General features: G+C 49.9%; 1 protein-coding gene across 3 annotated transcripts; it reads left to right on the top strand.

The window, feature by feature from the left end:
* Positions 1-6,205: 6,205 nt before the first annotated feature.
* ENTPD4 (ectonucleoside triphosphate diphosphohydrolase 4) lies at positions 6,206-14,770 on the top strand. Of its 3 annotated transcripts, none has more exons than XM_062617013.1 (13): positions 6,206-6,291; positions 7,366-7,483; positions 7,738-7,935; positions 8,146-8,351; positions 8,923-9,073; positions 9,159-9,262; positions 9,835-9,894; positions 10,133-10,287; positions 11,160-11,326; positions 11,528-11,852; positions 12,550-12,635; positions 12,860-13,021; positions 13,696-14,770. In XM_062617013.1, exons 2-13 carry the CDS (start codon positions 7,476-7,478, stop codon positions 13,922-13,924), a joined length of 1,851 nt encoding a protein of 616 aa, XP_062472997.1. In that variant the 5' UTR covers positions 6,206-6,291; positions 7,366-7,475; the 3' UTR covers positions 13,925-14,770. The 3 variants fall into 3 exon arrangements, with proteins under 3 accessions (XP_062472997.1, XP_062472999.1, XP_062472996.1); XM_062617015.1 differs by having other exon boundaries at positions 6,243-6,279; positions 10,133-10,263; XM_062617012.1 differs by having other exon boundaries at positions 6,243-6,279.
* Positions 14,771-18,868: the final 4,098 nt, after the last annotated feature.

Genomic DNA, 18,868 nt, shown 5'->3' with positions numbered 1-18,868 from the left:
GGGCACCCTGTGCCAGCGCCTCAGCACCCTCACAGGGAAGCTTCTGCCTCAGAGCTCATCTCAGTCTCCCCTCGGGCAGGTTAAAGCCATTCCCCTTGGCCTGTCCCTACATCCCTTGTCCCAAGCCCCTCTCCAGGTTTCCTGCAGCCCCTTCAGGCACTGGAGCTGCTCTCAGGTCTCCCCTTAAGGAGCCGCCTCTTCCCCAGCCTGGACGGCTGCTCTGTATGGGCTTGAGCCTCGCATGGGGAAGGAAAGCCTGTGGAAGGGCTTAGGAGACCTTTGTGCCCTTCCCTGCAATGGTTTTTTGCATCCATCATCCCTCTATGCAGCTCCCGCCCCATAGCAGAGCCATTAATCCTGGCCTTCCCACAGGAGGATCGAGATCCCCCCACGCCCCTGCGCCCCGGAACGCTCCGTTTGTAAGGCTCCCTTTGTAACACCCCTTTGTCCCACCACGAAATCAGCCCAAAGCAACTGCATTTGACGCTCTTAAAGAGACGGAGACAACCGCGTCTTCTCCAGGCACAGCGCTGCCTTCGTTCCGTTCTTCCTGGAAGGATTAACTGGAATTCGACCTTGCTGGAACGGTGGCATTGCATGGCCTGCACTGCAGTCAAGGTTAACCGTTCGTGTGAAGCGCCATGAGACTGCAAAACAGTTTATGGCTGCTTGAGCCTTGGGAAGCACGTAAGGAAACCGGCCTCCGAGAGCCTGGAACAGCAGGAAAATGAAGTGCTTGGATGTCCCATTAACCATGGAATGAATGCATGTGAGGTGGGGAGAGCCTGGTCTGTTCTCACCCAGGTACTTGGAGAGGGGCTGCAGCATTGGCATGTGCCGGCCTCCTTCCTCCTGCCCTATGTTTGTGCTGGGAAGCCTCCATTCCTGGTGGGAACACGATGTGCGACTTGCTCCTGGTTCATTTTGGGTACCTGGGACCCGGAGCAGTGCTTGTATGGGGGGTGGGAGAGATGGAACGAGACCTGGGCACTGTCCTGTGTGTCCAAGCCATGACACTGACATGGAATCATGGCAATCCCATGAGAGCAGGCATCACCAAGTGTCCTGAGAGCTGCAGGAATCAGAGACTGTAGCAAGCCCTTCACCACCATGGGATTTAACACAGGGATTTCTAAATGTCTCCTTCCTTTCCCCTGGATTATCACAGCTTCGTTTCCATGTCGCTGGCCCGCTTTGACGCCGCGTTCCGACACTGTGGAGCCAGGGAGCCACGTGCACACACGTAACTCCGGCAGACAGCGCTCCGGGTGCTCACCCACGGCTGCGGGCTGTGAATCAACGCCGGGCACAAGAGCTTCCTTCTTGTAAGGCAGCCTTGTGCAAGGAAATGCCTGAGCTCCGGCTCCAAGGGGAGCGCTTTCCACTATTGCTCCATGCAGTTTGTCTGGGGTTTCTATTCCATAAACAGCCATCAGCAGGAGCTGATCTCCTCCCAGTGCTTTTGGCAGGGCAGAGGAGGGTGGGGGAAATTACGGTGTCGCCTTAATGAGCCCTTTCCCCTACAGTCTTAGCTCTGGCTCCCTGATAAGCATTAGTATGAATCAGTCTGAAATACGGTGCTTGTTCCAGGTAGGAACAGGTTATAATTTAACCCTGGGGAGCACGGGCACAAGGAATCCTTTCTGCTCGTGCTCTGGTGCCCCTAGAGCCGCCCTAGGGCACAGAAAGCTGCTTCAGCCAGAGGTGTCAGAGCAGAGATGCAGGGGTTTCCCTGCATGATTTTCCCCATGTTCCTGAAGAAGAGATTAAATCATTCATCATTTATGGGCAGGGAAGCTGGTCTGGCTTGTGGTTTTGTCATGTCACATGCCCCGCCGCAGGAAAAGGAACAGCCCAGTGCCTCCTGTATGGTTTCCTGCCATCCCTGCCTGGCAAATAAGAGTCATCCCTTGCAGAGCATCACCAGAGTGAGCTTGATTTACAAACCCTTCCTTTGAAACAGATCTTGTGCAATGATTCCCTTGCTCCCTCCCAGGGCACCCCCACAGCTCAGTGCATCCCATCCCTGTGCTGGAGCTCCCCAGGTCCCTCTGTGAGCTCCAAGTTCCATCGCAGCAGAGAAGCAGCAAAGAACACACCGATTTATGCTGACAGCACAACCTGGCTGCAGGCTGCATGGAGCACACTCCTTTCTACACCAACAAGTCAATGCAGAAGACACCATCGCAATCTGCACGTGCATTGCATCACAGCGAGCAGCTAAAGATGATGAATCAGAGACACAGATCTGAGTCCTCACTGGTGCGTAACCTTCTTCATGGGGCCCGTGCACTGTAGGGCAGCTTTGAACCAGCAGAAATAGAACCCAAGACCAGAAACATGAGGAAGAATGCGAAATAACCTGCAAAATGAAGGGAAATGCTCTTGGCTTCCCTAAGACCTGGCCCAAAGAAGGTGTCTGCAGCCCCCAGGCCACCTGCCTGGTGCTCCACAGCTGATTAGGAGCACCCAGTTTGCTTATCCTGGTCCCTTACCAGGCAGGAGGTGCAGCACAGGGCTGCACCCATGGTGATAAGGCAGGAGTGTCCTCCTGGGAGGCAGCCACCTTCTGGAACCACACAAGCTGTGGGTTATCTACACCATGCAGTGGGAGGGATGTCATTTTCTTCTTCACTTTCCAAATGTACAAGCTCTCTAACAGCTGAGCAACGCCTTGGCTTAGGTGTGTTGTAGCTGCCACCATCATGGGGCTGCCAGCAGCGGTGCAGAGTTGGGGTGAGGAAAAGGCACCCAGACTCATCAAATGCTTTGTGTTGGAAGGGACCTTAAAGCTCATCCTATTCCAACCCCTGCCATGGGCAGGACACCTTCCACTAGAGCAGGGTGCTCCAAGTGCCTCAGCACCCTCACAGGGAAAAGCTTCCTAAGATCCCATCTCATGATGTGGGTGCAGCCCCTTCCTGGCACACCAGCACTTGGCCACCCCCAGCCCCATCCCTCCTTAGACATGTTCAGTTCTCAAAATGGATTTCAGTCAGCAACCCTGGACCTGTTTCCCTGGGAAAAGGCAGCTATGGGGATGCGGCACTTGCTGGGAAACCTGATGTGTTCCCCTTTATTTCATTATCTCCATATTAACCATTGCCACAGAAAATAAGCAAGCAATGTTGTTTTGTCTTCAGGTTGGACTGACCCACTTCTGTGAGCAGCAGTGTAGAGCAGCCCCTGGTTTTTAAGCCCTTGCTGAGCACACTGAGGTGCTGGTAGGTGAGTTAATGCTGCAAAAGCAAGAGCATTAATCCCTGCTGTGGCACACAGCTCAGAACATCTCTTTCTGCCTTGATTCCCCAGCACTCCAGATTCCCAAGGTATTCATTTAATGGCCAGCATATGTATAACAGGTTTATGTGTAACAGCTCAACCGTGGTGTATTCGGTTGATGCCAGTGAGGGCTGTGAACATGAATGCAAAGGGAATTAGAGGGAATTGGGTCCTAATGATGCTGCAGGGTTATTCCTATGCCAAAACAGCCCAAATCTGAAAACTCAGCATTACAACTCCACAGACAGATCCAGCACCCATTAACATTTATGCAACCTCAGAGGTAAAGGAGGTGTGGATGCGAGGAATTTGGCCTCTGGGTTTTATTTCAGTGCTCACATAATCTGACCTATTTTACCATTACCCAGCTCCATGGATTAATGGAACAGGGAGAGGCGATACCCAATGAGCATCACGAAACCTGCCTTTTGTGTTACTTCCTGGACCGAATTCTTTTCATCAACTCGCCTTTCTGGTTTGAAGCCCTGGGGAAACAATGGGAAAAGTGCTTTGGGGTGAACTGGTGGCACTGGGCAGAGGAGGCTGAAAGGATGCCACGAGGTTTGCTGGGGTTGGGTTGTTTTGGCTTTGTTTCTAGCAGTCAGCAAAACCAGATCCAGAAAACAGGGGGAAACCTTTGGCTTGGTGAGGGGACGTGTTTAAAGCTGGGGATGATCCTGCTCTGCCACCGACTCCTTGCATGGCCGTGGTCAAATGGTTGAATTCGCATGGGTTTCAGTTCTGGGTAAGGTTTTGTGTGACTCGAAGAGAGTAAGGTTGAAAACCAGGATGAAATGAGGCCTCTGCAAGGAGGCCTGTGGCTGGGGGGCAGTCATAGCCTGCTGCCACAATGCAGGCAAATGAAAGATCACCTTTATTCGGAGGGGTTGGGCTGCGGAGAGGCCAGAATGGGAAGCGGGATGGTTTGAGAAATCAACACAAACATACAAGAAGAAAAGCCCATGTGGGAGGCACAGCCCAGCCCTGCCTCCTGCACATCACCCTTCACACCTTCGCCAGCCAAGAACCCCGCTGCTCGCCCTCCATCAGCAACAACAGCCCCTGCTGCTGCCCTATCTGCTCGCCCCGGTGTCGCACCGTGGGCTGATACTGGGAGGGTGCGGTGGGGTGGGTGATGTGCTGCCCCGAGATAGGGGCTGGGCACCCTGCACACACCTCACTTGGGCTGTCAGGATCGACCCAAACATGTCCCAGAGGTGGTTTTTCTCCTTTGGAAATGGCACCATCAAGCTGCTTTCACCAGGGAGCAACTCAGAGCAGGGGTGGCCTCCAAAGGTCCATTCCAACCCTCATGCTTCTGTGATGGTTTTAGCATTATCCTCAGGATAACAGAGGGGGAATAAAGCAGGATTTGGTGTTGGAGGAAACCTTCCTCCTGTGCAAAACTCTGGGAGCTCTTGAGCATCCAAGCCAGAATCCCAGCCTGGTTTGGGTTGAAGGGGCCTTAAAGCTCATCCAGTGCCAATCCCCTGCATCTGGAACTGGTTAGCATGCACAAAGCCAACTCGCGCATTCCTCCGGGGCTTCCCCTTTTGCCGCCTGCAGGCTCTGGTTTCAGCAGCAGCTCGCCATTGCTACACATTCTTCAGTGTTTCTAACACCCCTTGCAGCCCAAAGCCTGTGGGTGACACAGAAACCACTCAGCCCCCCTCAAACCACCCCCCAGAGCAGCTTTTCTGGCTCTGCTTTGATGGCAGCGCTGCCTTTTATTCCTTTCCTTGTTTTCTCTCTTGCCCACAGAGCCCTCGCCGCTGCTGACATGCTCCTACTTGTGCCTTTGTCTCTGGAGATGGCGGAACCAGCTGCAGCAATGACTTTTGGGTGGAATTCAGCTTGGAAAGGGACTGAGGGCCTGCCCAAAGCCGCTGGGATTTAGCCTGTGCAAAGCCAGGATGGGTCCGCCCAGCCCGGTGTTTGAATGGCCACCATGCTGAGAGAGGGATGCCCTGAAGGGACATTTGCTTCTCATCCCATGGGACAACCATCTCAGCACCTCCGCTGGGCTGAACCCATAGCAGGGGTTTGCACCTTTGTGCTGACACCAGCTCCGGTGGCTGCCCCTACGGCTCTGTGTTTCTCTTGCAAACCAAAGGCAGGTCTAAGAACTCTTTCTTCCTGGAGGTCTTGTCATTAACTCTATGCAATTTGCCATCCCACAGCACCTGCTTTTTTTGCCCAGAGCCGCATCCACATGTGCTGGGAATGCCTTGCACACCTAACACAGCTTTCCTGGCAAGTTAATACTGTCTGCTCCGCTTTGGTCCGGGTGAACAAGGAATATATACCCACAGGACCCCGCGGGGAGAGGTGAGGCCCCAGCCACGCTTTCCACCAGGTTATTGCTGTTATTAACACAGGATAAACTTCTTCTTTCCACTTGACGCCATCCTGGAGCCGTGTGGGCACAAGCTGTGCTGCCGCTCAGCGGCAACGAGCAGGAGGGTTCCCGCTTTGCCAGCGCATTTGCAGCCCCTTTAGGGCAAGGAGAGGCTTTTTGCTGGATTTTCCTTAACCAGATTGATTTATTTATTACTTATAAATATTTATATGCTCACTACCGGTGCTACAACCGTTGTATATTCATAGTATATAACGAAATATTTGTAGTTATGCATTTATGCTAATAAAATTTGTATTTACATGTTATATAAACATACTTATGTAGCTTTGTTTGTTCACATGAGCAGTGTAACGCATTGCCATGCTCCGCCTGCAGCGCTTGCCCTGGGGCTGGCCATTATACCCGCCCTATGAATTATATAGGGCTGAGCATTATAACCGACCTATAGCTTAACATGAACCCTCCCTGGCCACGCCCCCTTCCCCGTGACCACGCCCCCTCCCACGCGTGGCCACGCCCGCGGGGGAATCCCTTCCCCGCCAGCTGCAGCGCCACGTGCGTGCGTGCGTGCGTGCGTGCGTGCGTCAGGTCCGGCGGCGGGACCCGGAAGTGGCGCCGTGGCCGGTTGCTATGCGGCGGGCGGTGCGGTGAGCGCGGCGGCCCCGGTTCAGCGGCGGCGGTGCCGGGGGCGGCCCGAGGGGCGGGGGGGCGCTGCCGGGCCCCCGGGGCAGGCCTCGGCCAGGCCGCGGGTGGTGAGCGCGGTGGGGGGGGGGAGATCGGGCCGAGCCGTGCGGCCTGCTCCGTGAGGAGGGCCCGCGCCCGGGCCCTGCCTCCAGCCCGTTCCGCCCCTCGGTGTGCGGTATGTGGGGAGGGCTGTGGGACCTGGGGGGTGGTGGGACCCGGGTGTCAGCCCTGGGCTCTAGGGTTGGGCGTTAAGCACTGCTGATGGTTTTACTGCATCTGTGCCCTTGAGAGTGGCAGCGGGGTCGGAGGGGCTGTGTTAGAGCAGGGCGCTGCTGGCTGGGCATGGCGTTAAGGGTGCTCAGGCATTGGAACAGGCTGCCCGGGGCAGGGCTGCAGTCACCGACCCTGCAGGTGTGCACACACCGTGGAGACCAGGCCTCAGTGCCATGGGGCAGCGGTGGCCTTGGCAGTGCTGGGGGAACGGTGGGACTGGATGAGCTTAAAGGGCTTTACCAGCCTGGTTGATGCTGCGATTCTCTCTGAGCTGGGTCAGCTGCAGCAGCTCCCTGGGTCTGTGTCAGTCAGGCTTTTGAATGTCTCATAGGATGGGGGCTGCGCAACCTCTCTGAGCACCCTGCTCCAGCGTCCCAGCATCCTCACAGGTTTTCCTTGTGTGCAGAGGGAAGTTCTTGTGGTTTGGTTTGTACTTGTTGCCTCTCGTCCTCTCACTGGCCCCAGTGAGTTTGCTTCCTTTACATTCTCCAGTCAGATATCTATATGCATTGATGGGAACCCTGCTCTCTCCAGGCAAAACAGGCCCAGCTTTCTCAGTCTCTCACCGTGTGAGAGATGCTTCAGTAGTGTAGCCATCTTTATGGCCCAACACTGGTTTTGGTCCAGCAGGTCTCTGTATTTCTCCTTATTAGGGAGCCCAAAAACTGGCCGCACGCTCCAGATGCAGCCCCACCAGTGCTGAGCAGAGGGCTACAAGCCTCTGAGATGGCTGCAAGCTCATCTTTGTTTTCTGTTTAATGCAGGAGCAGAAGAGCAATGGCTTTGAGAATGGTCCCTGTGCCCTGTCAGTGCGAGGTGACCGGCTGATGCTTGAACACCAGCTGGTCTGTCTTTCTGCTGCTCAGATCCCAGAATGGGGAGGTAAGAATCCCAAAGGAATGGTCAAATTCACTTGTGATGTCTATTGAGCGAAGTACAGGGAACCTGAGCGTGAATTCATGGCAAATCAGAAATTCAAAGGTGGGAATAGTGTCTTGAGTCCACTCTTGAGAGCACGAGGAAAGTGAAAAGCTGTGTGGAGCATCTCTTTGTCCTGAACTTGTTTTGAAATGCAGTGCGCTGCTTTTTGGTCCTGAAGCCCATTTTTAAAGCCGGTTCTCCTCTTTGCATTGTAGGATCAGCATCTCGTGTTTGCTTCCTGCTTCTTGGCACTTCAGCATCTCTCCAGTGGGATGCCCGCGGCTTCTCAACACCACCTTGCGACAGATCCTGGTGATAGGAATTCTTGCTGCTGCTGTCTCTGTGCTTTACTACTCCCTGGTGGTCATCCGCAACAAGTATGGGCGTGCACACAGGGACAAAAGATTCCACAGGTGAGAGCCGGAAAGGGCTGCGGTGTGAAAGAGAGCACACATGAATGGGGTGGAAAAACTCCGAGTCAAACTTCCTGCTTTCTTTACAAAGGTTTCTTTGTCTAAGGGGACTTTAATTTATCAATACTTCAACCTTCTAATACCTTAGTCTGAGGAAAAGCTTCCATATGGAATTTAATTGCCATGTAATAATGCTTAGTTTTCTCCTAGGTATCTTGCCCGAGTGACTGACACTGAAGCTACAGATACCAACAACCCCAACCTGAACTATGGAATCGTCGTGGACTGTGGCAGCAGTGGCTCCAGGATTTTTGTGTATTGTTGGCCAAGGCACAATGGGAATCCGCACGATCTGTTGGACATCAAACAGATGAGGGACAAAACCAGAAAACCAGTGGTTATGAAAATTAAACCAGGTACTGGAAAGAAGTTAACTTGAGAGGAGGTTTTATAGATAGTTGCCTGTCCTGACGTTGCTTTGTCCAGCCCTCTGAAGTGTCTGGATAAAGGCCGTTTGCAAGCTGTCAGTGTGCCCCCCCTCCAGATTTCTTTGGGCTTGGTTTGCAGAGAGCTTTGTTCAGCTTTAAAGCTTGAAATATGGCATTGATGGGCGGGAGGGAGAGGCTCCTCTGGAGTAAGACGGTTGCTGGTTCAGTTGTCAGTTAACTCAGTTCTGTTTGTATTGGCTTTCTGTAAAGCTCTTTGAGCCAATTATATAAATACATAATATATCTAATACAGGTTTTTGTTTGTTGTTTAGAGGATTATTGTTAACTTCATCCTTATTTCTGTAGTTCATTTCCTGCCTTTCTTTAGAATCGTGGAGTGTTTTGGGTTGGAAGGGACCTTAAAGCTCATCCAGTTCCAACCCCCCACCACAGGCATGTTTGGATTTGGGTGGTTGGTTTCTCCTCTGTGTGTTGACTATCAAGCTTTTCCAGGAAGTGCCTTGAGTTGCTTCAGTTTCCCATGTCTCTCTTTCACCAGGCATCTCGGAGTTTGCCAGCTCTCCTGAAAAGGTCAGTGATTACATTTCTCCACTTCTGAGCTTTGCTGCCCAACACGTGCCACGTGCAAAGCACAAAGAGACTCCTCTTTATATTCTGTGTACTGCAGGAATGAGGATTCTGCCAGAAAGGTTATTGCCTGTTGTATTTTTAGCATTTAGAATAGCAGTCCTGGTGTGTGTGGCTATTTATAACTGCTCAAATGTAACTTTGCAGCCAGCAGAAGGCAATACTTGAAGATCTGCTCACTGATATTCCCGTGCACTTTGATTTCCTGTTCTCGGACTCGCATGCAGAGGTTATTTCAGGGAAGCAGGAAGGTAGGTCAGTGTTGGGAAAACTACCTTTGGATTGGTTATTACTTCCATGGTCCAAATATATTGGATCTATTTTGTTGCTTCTTAAAATTCTGGGTTGGTTGAGAGACCTTATTCCTCAGTAGCAACATATGGAGTGTGGAGATGATCATCTGCTGGGAGCTTCTAACTTGTCTAAATGTTTTCTAATTAGCACTGAAAATAACTTCTCTGTTTAGCAGGAATTTTAGGCCATTTTCTTGGCTTTAGGGAGGGAGCCACGTAATGGGAGGAACTTTGCAGGGGAGCATGGTTTCTAAAGGAGGGATGTTTCCATGTGATCAGCTTAAAAATCATTTTAAAATCAAATGTACTTGCTTGTTCTGAAACTCCCATGTCAGGCTGACTTTAATACAGTGAATTAGGAGTTTTATCATAGCCTTGACTTGGGAGACAACAGCTAGAATAACTTCAGGACTGTTTAGCTTCTGAGTATTGTATATAATAAAATATGATCAGTGATGTATCTTAACACATATGCAAAAAAGAAACCTTTTTGTTTCTAAGAGGAGAAACGTGTTTTCTTATGCATGTAGGAGTATATGCATGGATTGGCATCAACTTTGTTCTTGGAAGATTTGAACATACAGATGATGGTAAGTATCTTAATTGTGAATGGGATTTTAGAAAGGACTTGGGTGCCTTTCCCTGGTGCTGGTCTGGTTTTAGACCGAGATGTCAATGAATAGTGTGTGTGCAGCTAATATTGACTTCATTTGTACCTGAGCCTTCACTGATGTGCACTGCTACAAACAATAAGCTAACTGGCAGTGTACTGCTGCTTCAGGCCCACCCTGGGTGTAGTTCTCACTGCCTGCTTGCTGTTGTATGCAGAGGATGAGGCCATTGTGGAGGTGCATGTCCCAGGCAGTGAGAACCAAGAGGCCATCTTCCGCAAGAGGACAGTGGGTGTCCTTGACATGGGCGGAGTGTCGACCCAGATAGCGTACGAAGTCCCTAAAACTGTAAGCTTTGCCTCTTCACAGCAGGTTATTATCTGTGCAACTTCCTTCTTTTCCTTTTGATTTATTTTAATGCATACTTTTTGTTGTTTTCTTTGTGTTGAGTCTTATTCTTCACGACATCCCATTCCAAACCTGAGGCATGAGAAGATGGCATATCCGAGTCCTTCATCAGCTGAGCAATTCATTTGTGTGTTGGTCATTCAGAAAGCTTGTTTCAGTTAGTATAATTTGCCACATGCATTCTGTGTGTGTCTACATGTCTGTTAAATGTGCTCTGCTTAAGAAAGTGTGTTCTGGAGTCTGGAGAGACTAGGAGCAGATTGCCCCAGGCCAATGTGAATTAGAGCTGCAGACAATTGATGATGACTGTTGTATGGCTCCATCTGAACATAAACCAATATAAAATAGGCATTTGGTCATGGAACCTGTCCAGGTTCCCAGACAGAGAATGGCAAGAGAGTCACACAGCTCTGTGAGGTTTGCAGTGCTAGTGCTGGTTTTCATTTCCAGCACTGGGTGGAATCCATGCTATGCTGTCCTACGATTCTGAGCATGTTCCATGTGAAGTGCTTCTGCTGCACATCTCTTAACTATCTGAAAAGCTACTGCAAGTGACTGCTGTGTGGTATGTGAGGAGAGCAGATTGACTGCCAGGTCTCCTGAAAAGTTTGAGAACTCCAGACTGGGAAATGAAGAACTGAGCTTAGTACCTCCTTTTTCATAGGAGAAGATACTTTAGTGTCCATAGGAGCAGTCCTGGCCTTTGCAGTTCCTTGAGTATCAGCAGTGATAGTGCAATTGACATCCTTTGCTCTCCCTATGAAGTAGAAGGTGATGTGGACCTGTAAAAAGGTTCATACTGTTTGTACCTAATCTTGGTGCTTGTGTTCCTACAGGAGGAGGTAGCCAAAAACCTACTTGCAGAATTCAACTTGGGCTGTGATGCTCACCAAACTGAGCACGTGTATAGAGTCTACGTCGCAACGTTCCTTGGCTTTGGGGGAAATGCAGCACGCCAAAGATATGAAGACAATCTATTTACCAGTACAGTGCTTAAAAACAGGTAGCTGGCTTGGAGTTATGGGTTCTGTGCATCACCAGGCTATAACTTCCTAAGTTAAATATATTTAGTAAAGGGTCCTGATGTAAAACTTCTTCAGTGTGCAATGCTGAAGTGTCATTAAATGAGACTGGTTTGATGCTTATATCTCAGAGCTTGATGTTTCTGATACGCAGTTGTTACTGTGCTTGCTCTTTTGTACAGACTGCTGGGCAAACAGACTGGCATGACTTCTGACTCACCCTACCTAGATCCTTGCCTGCCCCTGGATGCTCAGGATGAGATCCAGCAGAACGGACAGACCATGTATTTGCGGGGAACAGGAGACTTTAACCTGTGTCGGGAGATGATCCAGCCCTTCATGAATAAGACTAATGAAACACAGACATCTCTCAATGGGGTCTATCAGCCTGCTGTGCACTTTCAGAACAGTGAGTTCTATGGTTTCTCAGAGTTCTACTACTGCACCGAGGACGTGTTACGCATGGGAGGAGATTACAATGCTGCTAAATTCACTAAAGCTGCAAAGGTAAAGTGGTCTGGAGAGAAATTTCTAATTCAACACAACTGCTCTGTAAAAGCATTTTATTCTGATAGTCTTGCCCCAGATCTTTAACTTTAAAGATCCCAAATCCTTTTACCCTGCAATGAACTATCACAGGGGATCTCTTTTCCTCTTTCGTTTTCCTTTTAGAGTACTTGTTTTAAGGCACAATAGTAACAGTGACTGTAGAGGGGATGGGATTTGTGGTAGTCAGTTCCAGCAGAACTACTGATAATGGGAAAATCCATGCTGCTGCCAGCCCTTGCTTCTTTTTAGGAATGGCTGCGTTGTTAGATACAGATCCTTTTCCTCTTGATTTGTCCATTTTGTGCTGGTTTCTGGGGTGTTACTCCTAACAGGGTCCATCTGGTGGGGACGCTTAAAGTAAGGCTACAACATAAAGTAGAGATTGCTTTTTTTGTCGATGCCCTAAAAATAAGTTGTCTATTTTTCCACCTCCAAGTATGCGCCCAAAGAGTTTAAGTGCTACTGAATATTAATTTAACCACAAATGGACCAAAGTGTTGCAGAAAATACTGTGAAATTTGTGCTCTGACTTATTAACAGTGCAAGGGAAGCTGTTACTTGTTATTTGGTATTTGCAGAGTGTCTTATCTAGTGGCATTCTTCTTAAGGCAGAAGCAGTGTTGAAATCTTTCTGCTTTCTTTTCTTCCCTTGAAGGATTATTGTGCCACTAAGTGGTCTGTCCTCCGGGAGCGGTTTGACCGTGGTCTTTATGCATCACATGCTGATCTGCACAGATTGAAGTGAGTGTTTGTGTTTGTAGGGCAAACTCCTTCGCACAGAGTTGTTACAAGAGAGGTCAAGGTCATGTCTAACTGATCCATGTAATTAAATCATTGAAAGTGTGAATATAACCTTAAATATTGCATCAGCCATGGAAAGGTACTGATAATTGTGTCTAATTGTGCTACCCAGTCCTCTGGGACTCTTTAACTGCCAGCCTGACTTTATGCCACTCTTTCTATAGGTACCAGTGTTTCAAGTCTGCCTGGATGTATGAAGTATTTCACAGTGGCTTCTCTTTTCCTGTGAGTTACAGCAATTTGAAAACAGCTCTGCAGGTTTATGATAAAGAAGTGCAATGGACCTTGGGAGCCATTCTTTACCGAACACGGTTTTTACCTTTAAGGTACCAGTTGTTTTCTGGGATGTCCAGAAAGAGCATTTGGGTGGAAGGTATGGGAGGTTTGTGAAAGGAAGAAATGTGGTTGGCAGGCTGAGAGAGCTGGGCTGGTTCAGGCTGAGATGAGAAGGGTCTGGGGAGAGCTTAGGGCAGCTCCCAGTGCCTAAACGGGCTCCAGGAAACCTGGAGAGGGGCTTGGGACAAGGGTCTGTAGGGACAGGCCAAGGGGAATGGCTTGAACCTGCCAGAGGGGAGACTGAGATGAGCTCTGAGGCAGAAGCTCTTCCCTGTGAGGGTGCTGAGGCGCTGGCACAGGGTGCCCAGAGAAGCTGTGGCTGCCCCATCCCTGGCAGTGTTCAAGGCCAGGTTGGACACAGGGGCTTGGAGCAAGCTGCTCCAGTGGAAGGGGTTCCTGCCTATGGCAGAGGTTGGAACTGGATGAGCTTTAAGGTCCTTTCCAACACAAACCAGTCTGGGGTTCTGTGGTGATAGCAAAGGAGCTGACAGATAGGGGGAGACAAGACATTGTTCCTGGTGCATTGTATATAAGCTCAGGATGTATTTCAGGTAGCTCAGTGAATGCTTTATAAAGACTATTCTGGCTGTTTCCTGTGGTGAGATAGTTTGGAGAGAAACTTAGATTTGCACCTGATGTCTGGTATCCCTTTGCTTCTTTTCAGAGACATCCAGCAGGAAAACTTCCGTGGAAATCACTCCCACTGGAGGAGCTTCTCCTTTGTTCACAATCACTATTTGTTCTTCGTGTGTTTCCTGATCGTGCTGCTCTCCATCCTGCTCTACCTGCTGAGGCTCAGGCGCATCCACCGGCGGATGCTCCGCAACAGCTCCTCTACTTCCCTATGGATGGAGGAAGGCCTCCCACCACAGAAGATTGCAGGAGCCTTATGAGATGCTGTGATGGAGAGAGCTTTTCTTGGACTTGCTACGCAAAAAGCCATTTTTGCCTCAGGGTTCCTCCTTTTTGTCCCTTTAAACCATTGAAGAAGCAGGATGTCATACAGAAATATGGGAAAATGGGGTCAACTTGGCTTAGTCTCATTAGACAATATTTGCCAAAAATTACCTTTTTTTTTTTTTTAAATATTGCACTTTTGTGTGTAACGAGACAAGCAAAAGCCTCGTCCTCTGAGTAGCAGCAGCTTAAGCTCTGTATGGCAAGAGAATGAGTGTGAGCCCTCATCCTAGGGGTGAGGCTGTGAGATACCGTTAAGTTCGGATGAATGAGGACTGTGTTCAATTTCTTTTGCAGCTTCCAGGACTGATATCACTTCTCAACTCTGAGCCTCCTCCATCAAAGAAAAGGAAGTGCAGGGTTTTCCAAAGCAGTAAGAAAACACCTTTTAGGACAGCTGACCTGCCTTTTGTATTCTGGAGTGAGTTCTGTGATGGAGAAGAAGATTTGCACCCAATGCTGTGCTTCCACAAAACTGCTTAGATCAGTTTTGTTTCTTTGGGACAGTTTCCCTTTTGTCTTGGAAGCTCAATGCTCATCGTGGCAAAAGTCACCACTTTTTAATCCTTGATTTCTCTTTCATAATCCCTTGGAGATCTCCTGACACTCCAGTAGGTGAAGAGAACTGGAATATGCCGGAGCTTCTGTTTCTGCTAGAGTAGACAATGCACAGTGTCTTCTTTGTTTGGAGTATGATGATTTGTTAATTTATATTTTATTTAAAACTTTTGATTTTACTTGAAAGTAAATTTGTCCATGATTAAAAGTGGGATTTATATGAACTTTGGGTGTAAGGATGTTTTCTTGCACGCTGTCACTTCTCTGTGGGCCAACTGGCACCACTTTCTCTTCCAGCAGGTGTGAGAATGCTGGAAAACTGGGTGCTGTTTTCACTGGAGAGCTGGACACATTGACACCATGTTTGTCATTAAGGTACAGCTCATTCGTCTCAGATCTAGGGAGTTTGAGTTGGTTTATTGTCTCCTTTTGATACGCTTGCTTTTGCCTAGGACTATAGGGAACTTAGGCTTGATCTGCTGAACTGCAGCTACATTCCTGCTCCTTCCATCCAGGGTCTGGGAGATGCAGTCACAGGATTAACTTTGAAACACCAATGGAATCTTGAGCTGAATGTTCAGAAATACCAAACAGCATCTTTCTTTTCCTAAAGGATCCTTTGTACCTGGCAAATCCAAGCACTTCCCAGCCTGTTCTGCAGCTTGCTATTTTTTGAGCAGCATCTGAGTGAGGGCTTAGATAATCCACCTCTCACTTCTGATGTCTGGTACAAACCTGTTGCACTCCTAAGCTGATAAGAGCTATCAGCCAACTCCCAGTGCCAGTTGTCAGAGAGCCTCTGCTTCCTGCTTTAGAGATACCCAACACCAGAGCACAGAGCCTCTAATTGCAGGCTGAGATAAAGCAGCCCAGGGCTGAGGTTAGTGGTGAGGTGGTGAGGAAGTATCAGTGTGTGCCTTGGCAAAGCCCAGGCAGATGCCAAGCATCTCTTAGCAGAAGAGATAATGTCTAAAATGCAGCAAGGAAAAAGACAATGAACAACTTCAGCATTGATTCTGTAATAGAACCAGCTCTTTTTTTATTGACTAATGGACAGTCTGGGCTAAAAAAAGCTATTGTGACATTCCTGTGGTGAGAAAGGGATCAGGAAAATGGGCATGAGTGTCCAGGAAGCTTCCCATGTACTGCTCTGCAGTGTACAGGCTTTAGTTTGTCCTTGCCTTTTCTGTGCCTCAGGCTCCTGGCACTGTTCTCCTCCTGCTTCTGGTGGTTTGGTTTAGGAAGAGCAGAATGAGGGTGACCAATTTCATCCTGCGCTGATGAAGAGATCAAATCAGTGCATGAAGAACAGATTCGAACAAGTCGAAGGCTTGGAAATGTGAACAAGCCTGGCTTCAGTCATGCAAAATAGGGCACCAAGCCCTGGTTTCCATCTGTGTTTTTCCTGCTCATTCAGCTATCAGGAGGTAACTGCTGGAGAAGGTGAGCAGAAAGTGCTTCAGAACCCTGGCTTCTTCAAAGCCACCTGCCTCTTCTCTGGTTGAGGACTTGCTTTCCTCACTTCCTTAAGGTCTTCAGATGCATCCCTGTGCATGAGAAGGGGCAATTTGTCATGGGGATACCAGGCTCTTAGCCCCACATTCACACCTTGGGCTGGATTGGGAGTTGTTTTCTTCCAATAAACTCCCTTCTTCTTGGGTTTCTATTTCTTTGGGCAGGTTTTCTCCTCCATTGTGTCTTGATGGTTGTGGTGCTAACAGAGACATGGGGGGAATGAGCTGAGTTAAACAGCCCTGTCAGCTGTTGGACCCATGACCACACACTCTTTAACCCTTGGAGGAGCACAGGGGTTGCATACACTGGGAAAGCAGGGCTGGGACCCTGTTTCCATCCAGCAAGCATGGAGTTAAGCCCCTTGGTCTCACTCAGGCCGCATCAAGAAGCAGCTGAGTTCATTAAGTGTCCTAAAGACGCACAGGAGGGAACCATCATCCTCATTAGGAACAAGAGCCCATAAAGGCCAGGAGAACAAAGGGCTGAGGAAGAAGAGATGGTGTTGTGCTCTTTGGATGTGAGGTGTTCCAGGTAAAGGTTTTTCAGCCCTGTTGGAGAAGGGGTGGGATTGCGTTTTCCTTGTGGAACAGTGGGGAAGGCACAGTAGAAGTGGGTTTGGGATGCTGTAGGTGGTTTTAATGGTGTAACTGGGGCGTGCTTGGGGTTAGGGTATAGAAGAGAGAAGAATTTTGTCCTGGGGAAGTGTGTTTTAGAAGAAAGGACATTAAAAACCAGCTTGGAGGCCCAGCCTGGCCATCAGGGCACTGTAGAACAGGTTTGTAGTGTGCAGGGAGTACCTCTGTGCACGGAGCACCCTGCAGATCCCTCTGCTCCCATGGCGTTGCTGCTGGTGTGCCTGTGAGGCCAATGGGATGGCCTGAGGGGTAGGATTGGGATGGAGGAGCCATCTGCTCCTTGTGGGCATCTCCTCTGCGGTGCTGCTCATTGATGGGGAATGAGACTTTGGTGTCCACCCCCTGTGCAGGGTCCTGCTTGGGCCGTGCAGCACATGGGCTGCGTGAGGCCCTTCCTTCGAGGGCTCTGTTGAGTTCATCACGGTGGTGTCTGCTCTGCATGAAGGGAGAAGACAAAAGGAAGCCTTCCCATCCCGCTCTGGACAAGCCTGCACTAAGCAACGGAGGCAGCGTCATCCCTGCAAGAGCCTCAGCAATGCCTCTTTTCACTCAGCTGGGCTCGGATTCCCAGCTCACAATGGTGATGTTTATCTGTTTGTGTCTCCTTCTGCATTAACATGCTTTAGCTTCTTTCTCCTATGCACGATTTCCTTTCTCCAGGTCCATTAGGAGCAGGGAAGGGCATGCACAAAAGCACAGGGGGGAGGCAAGGGCACTGCTCTTTGCCCTATCCCAGTGACCTGGGATGGACAGGTGAATGTCACCGATGCTTTTGGCTTCATGGCCTCTTAAACACATCACTCTTCTTTTTGTCACTGTGCTTTTGCGTGTGGGAAGCATCCAAAGCAAATAAGGCCAAATGTGGTCCCTAATGGAGGAGGTGGTTGGGAGACCAAAGTGTACAGGGTATGATGGAGAGGGTGGAAACAAAAGGGTTTCTGTCCCTGCAGCACTTATGGAATGGGACAGTCAATAGCAGTGGTTGATGGCACAACTGAGCGGGGGCACCTTGTTCTGCTTGTCCCATTGTTCCTGCCATTGTTGCTACTAAATAATGCATGAAGCTCATTGAGAGCCCAAATGAGCCTCGTGAGGACTCGCTGTGTCCCTGGGCACCAGCCTCTGTGTGTGCAGTGTGCAGGGGACCCGGTCCTGACAGGGTCACCCTCCCTTTGTTCAATGGGTGATAATCACTTTCTCACCTGCTTGTGCTTGAGGGCTTTGGGATTGGTGCTGGGAAGTTGCTTGGCCCTGGGTTAGTGGTGTCGTAGAGATGGCAAGTGAGATGTGCTGCTGGAGATGCCCCTTAGAGCCCTGATCTACAACAGGGAGCGCTCAGCATGCTTGTACTGCACAGCTTGTGGAGCTGCTGCAAGGACTGTCCTTGCTGGGCCGTGTTCTGTGCCCTGCCACAGTGAATCCTTATCCTTAACACCTTTAAGGATGGGGAGGGATTTGCTGCTTTTGCTTGGAAGTAATGGAGCCCAGGATGCTGTTCTTGAGCATCCTCCCCCTTTTACAACTAAGTTACCTTTTTCTGGTCATTCCTCCCCTTTTCTCCCTTTCTCTTGGATGGAACTTGCTTAATCCCAGCACACTTGCTAAATCCCGACAGACTGTCCTGTGCCCAGTGCAGTTTGGGGCCGGAATTCCCTTCTCCAGCTCTTGACCCCTGCATGCAAAAGCTGCGCTTGCAGTGGCCCTGCTGTTCGGAGGGGGACTCTTGCCATCTAGTGGGAGGGGATGGTAAGCCTCCAGGCCCTCTGCTGTCCCTTGGGATAAGACGACAAAGGGCGGCTCTCTCTGCACGTGTGGGATGAGCTCTCGCTGCTTTCCCAGTTGGAGAAGCTGCATTTCTCAAACGCTTTTCCTTGCTGGAATTCTCCCTCTTTTCACGCTTTTTAGGGGCAAAACTTTCCTCATGCCCTTTTATCCGAGCGTCCTGGATGGCTGAGCGGGAACGTGTCGGGACCGGGATGCGTGGGAAGGATGCTGGTGCGCGCTGCTCAGACGCTGCTGCCTGCACTGTGTCAAGGCACTGCTGGGGGGAAGCTGCCTTTCAACAGCTGGCTCCTTGGATGTGTGCTTGGGTCCCAGTCACTGCCTTCACAGATAGGGAATGAATGACAAGTGCTTGCAAAGGGCCCTGTGCTCGGGTCTTCCTTGGCCGAG

Source organism: Pezoporus occidentalis, unplaced genomic scaffold (assembly GCF_034315485.1).
Source record: "Pezoporus occidentalis ecotype Australia unplaced genomic scaffold, CSIRO_AGI_Poc_V1 ctg191, whole genome shotgun sequence".
Taxonomy (NCBI): domain Eukaryota; kingdom Metazoa; phylum Chordata; class Aves; order Psittaciformes; family Psittacidae; genus Pezoporus; species Pezoporus occidentalis.
Note: the sequence above shows the minus strand (reverse complement) of the source record. Positions and strands in the feature narration are given on the sequence as shown.

Excerpts from the sequence above, each read along its gene's own strand:
- ENTPD4 (XM_062617013.1), top strand. Across the intron at positions 9,895-10,132 it reads ATTTGAACATACAGATGATG|AGGATGAGGCCATTGTGGAG; the intron begins GTAAGTATCTTA and ends TGTTGTATGCAG. Across the intron at positions 12,636-12,859 it reads GCTGATCTGCACAGATTGAA|GTACCAGTGTTTCAAGTCTG; the intron begins GTGAGTGTTTGT and ends CTCTTTCTATAG.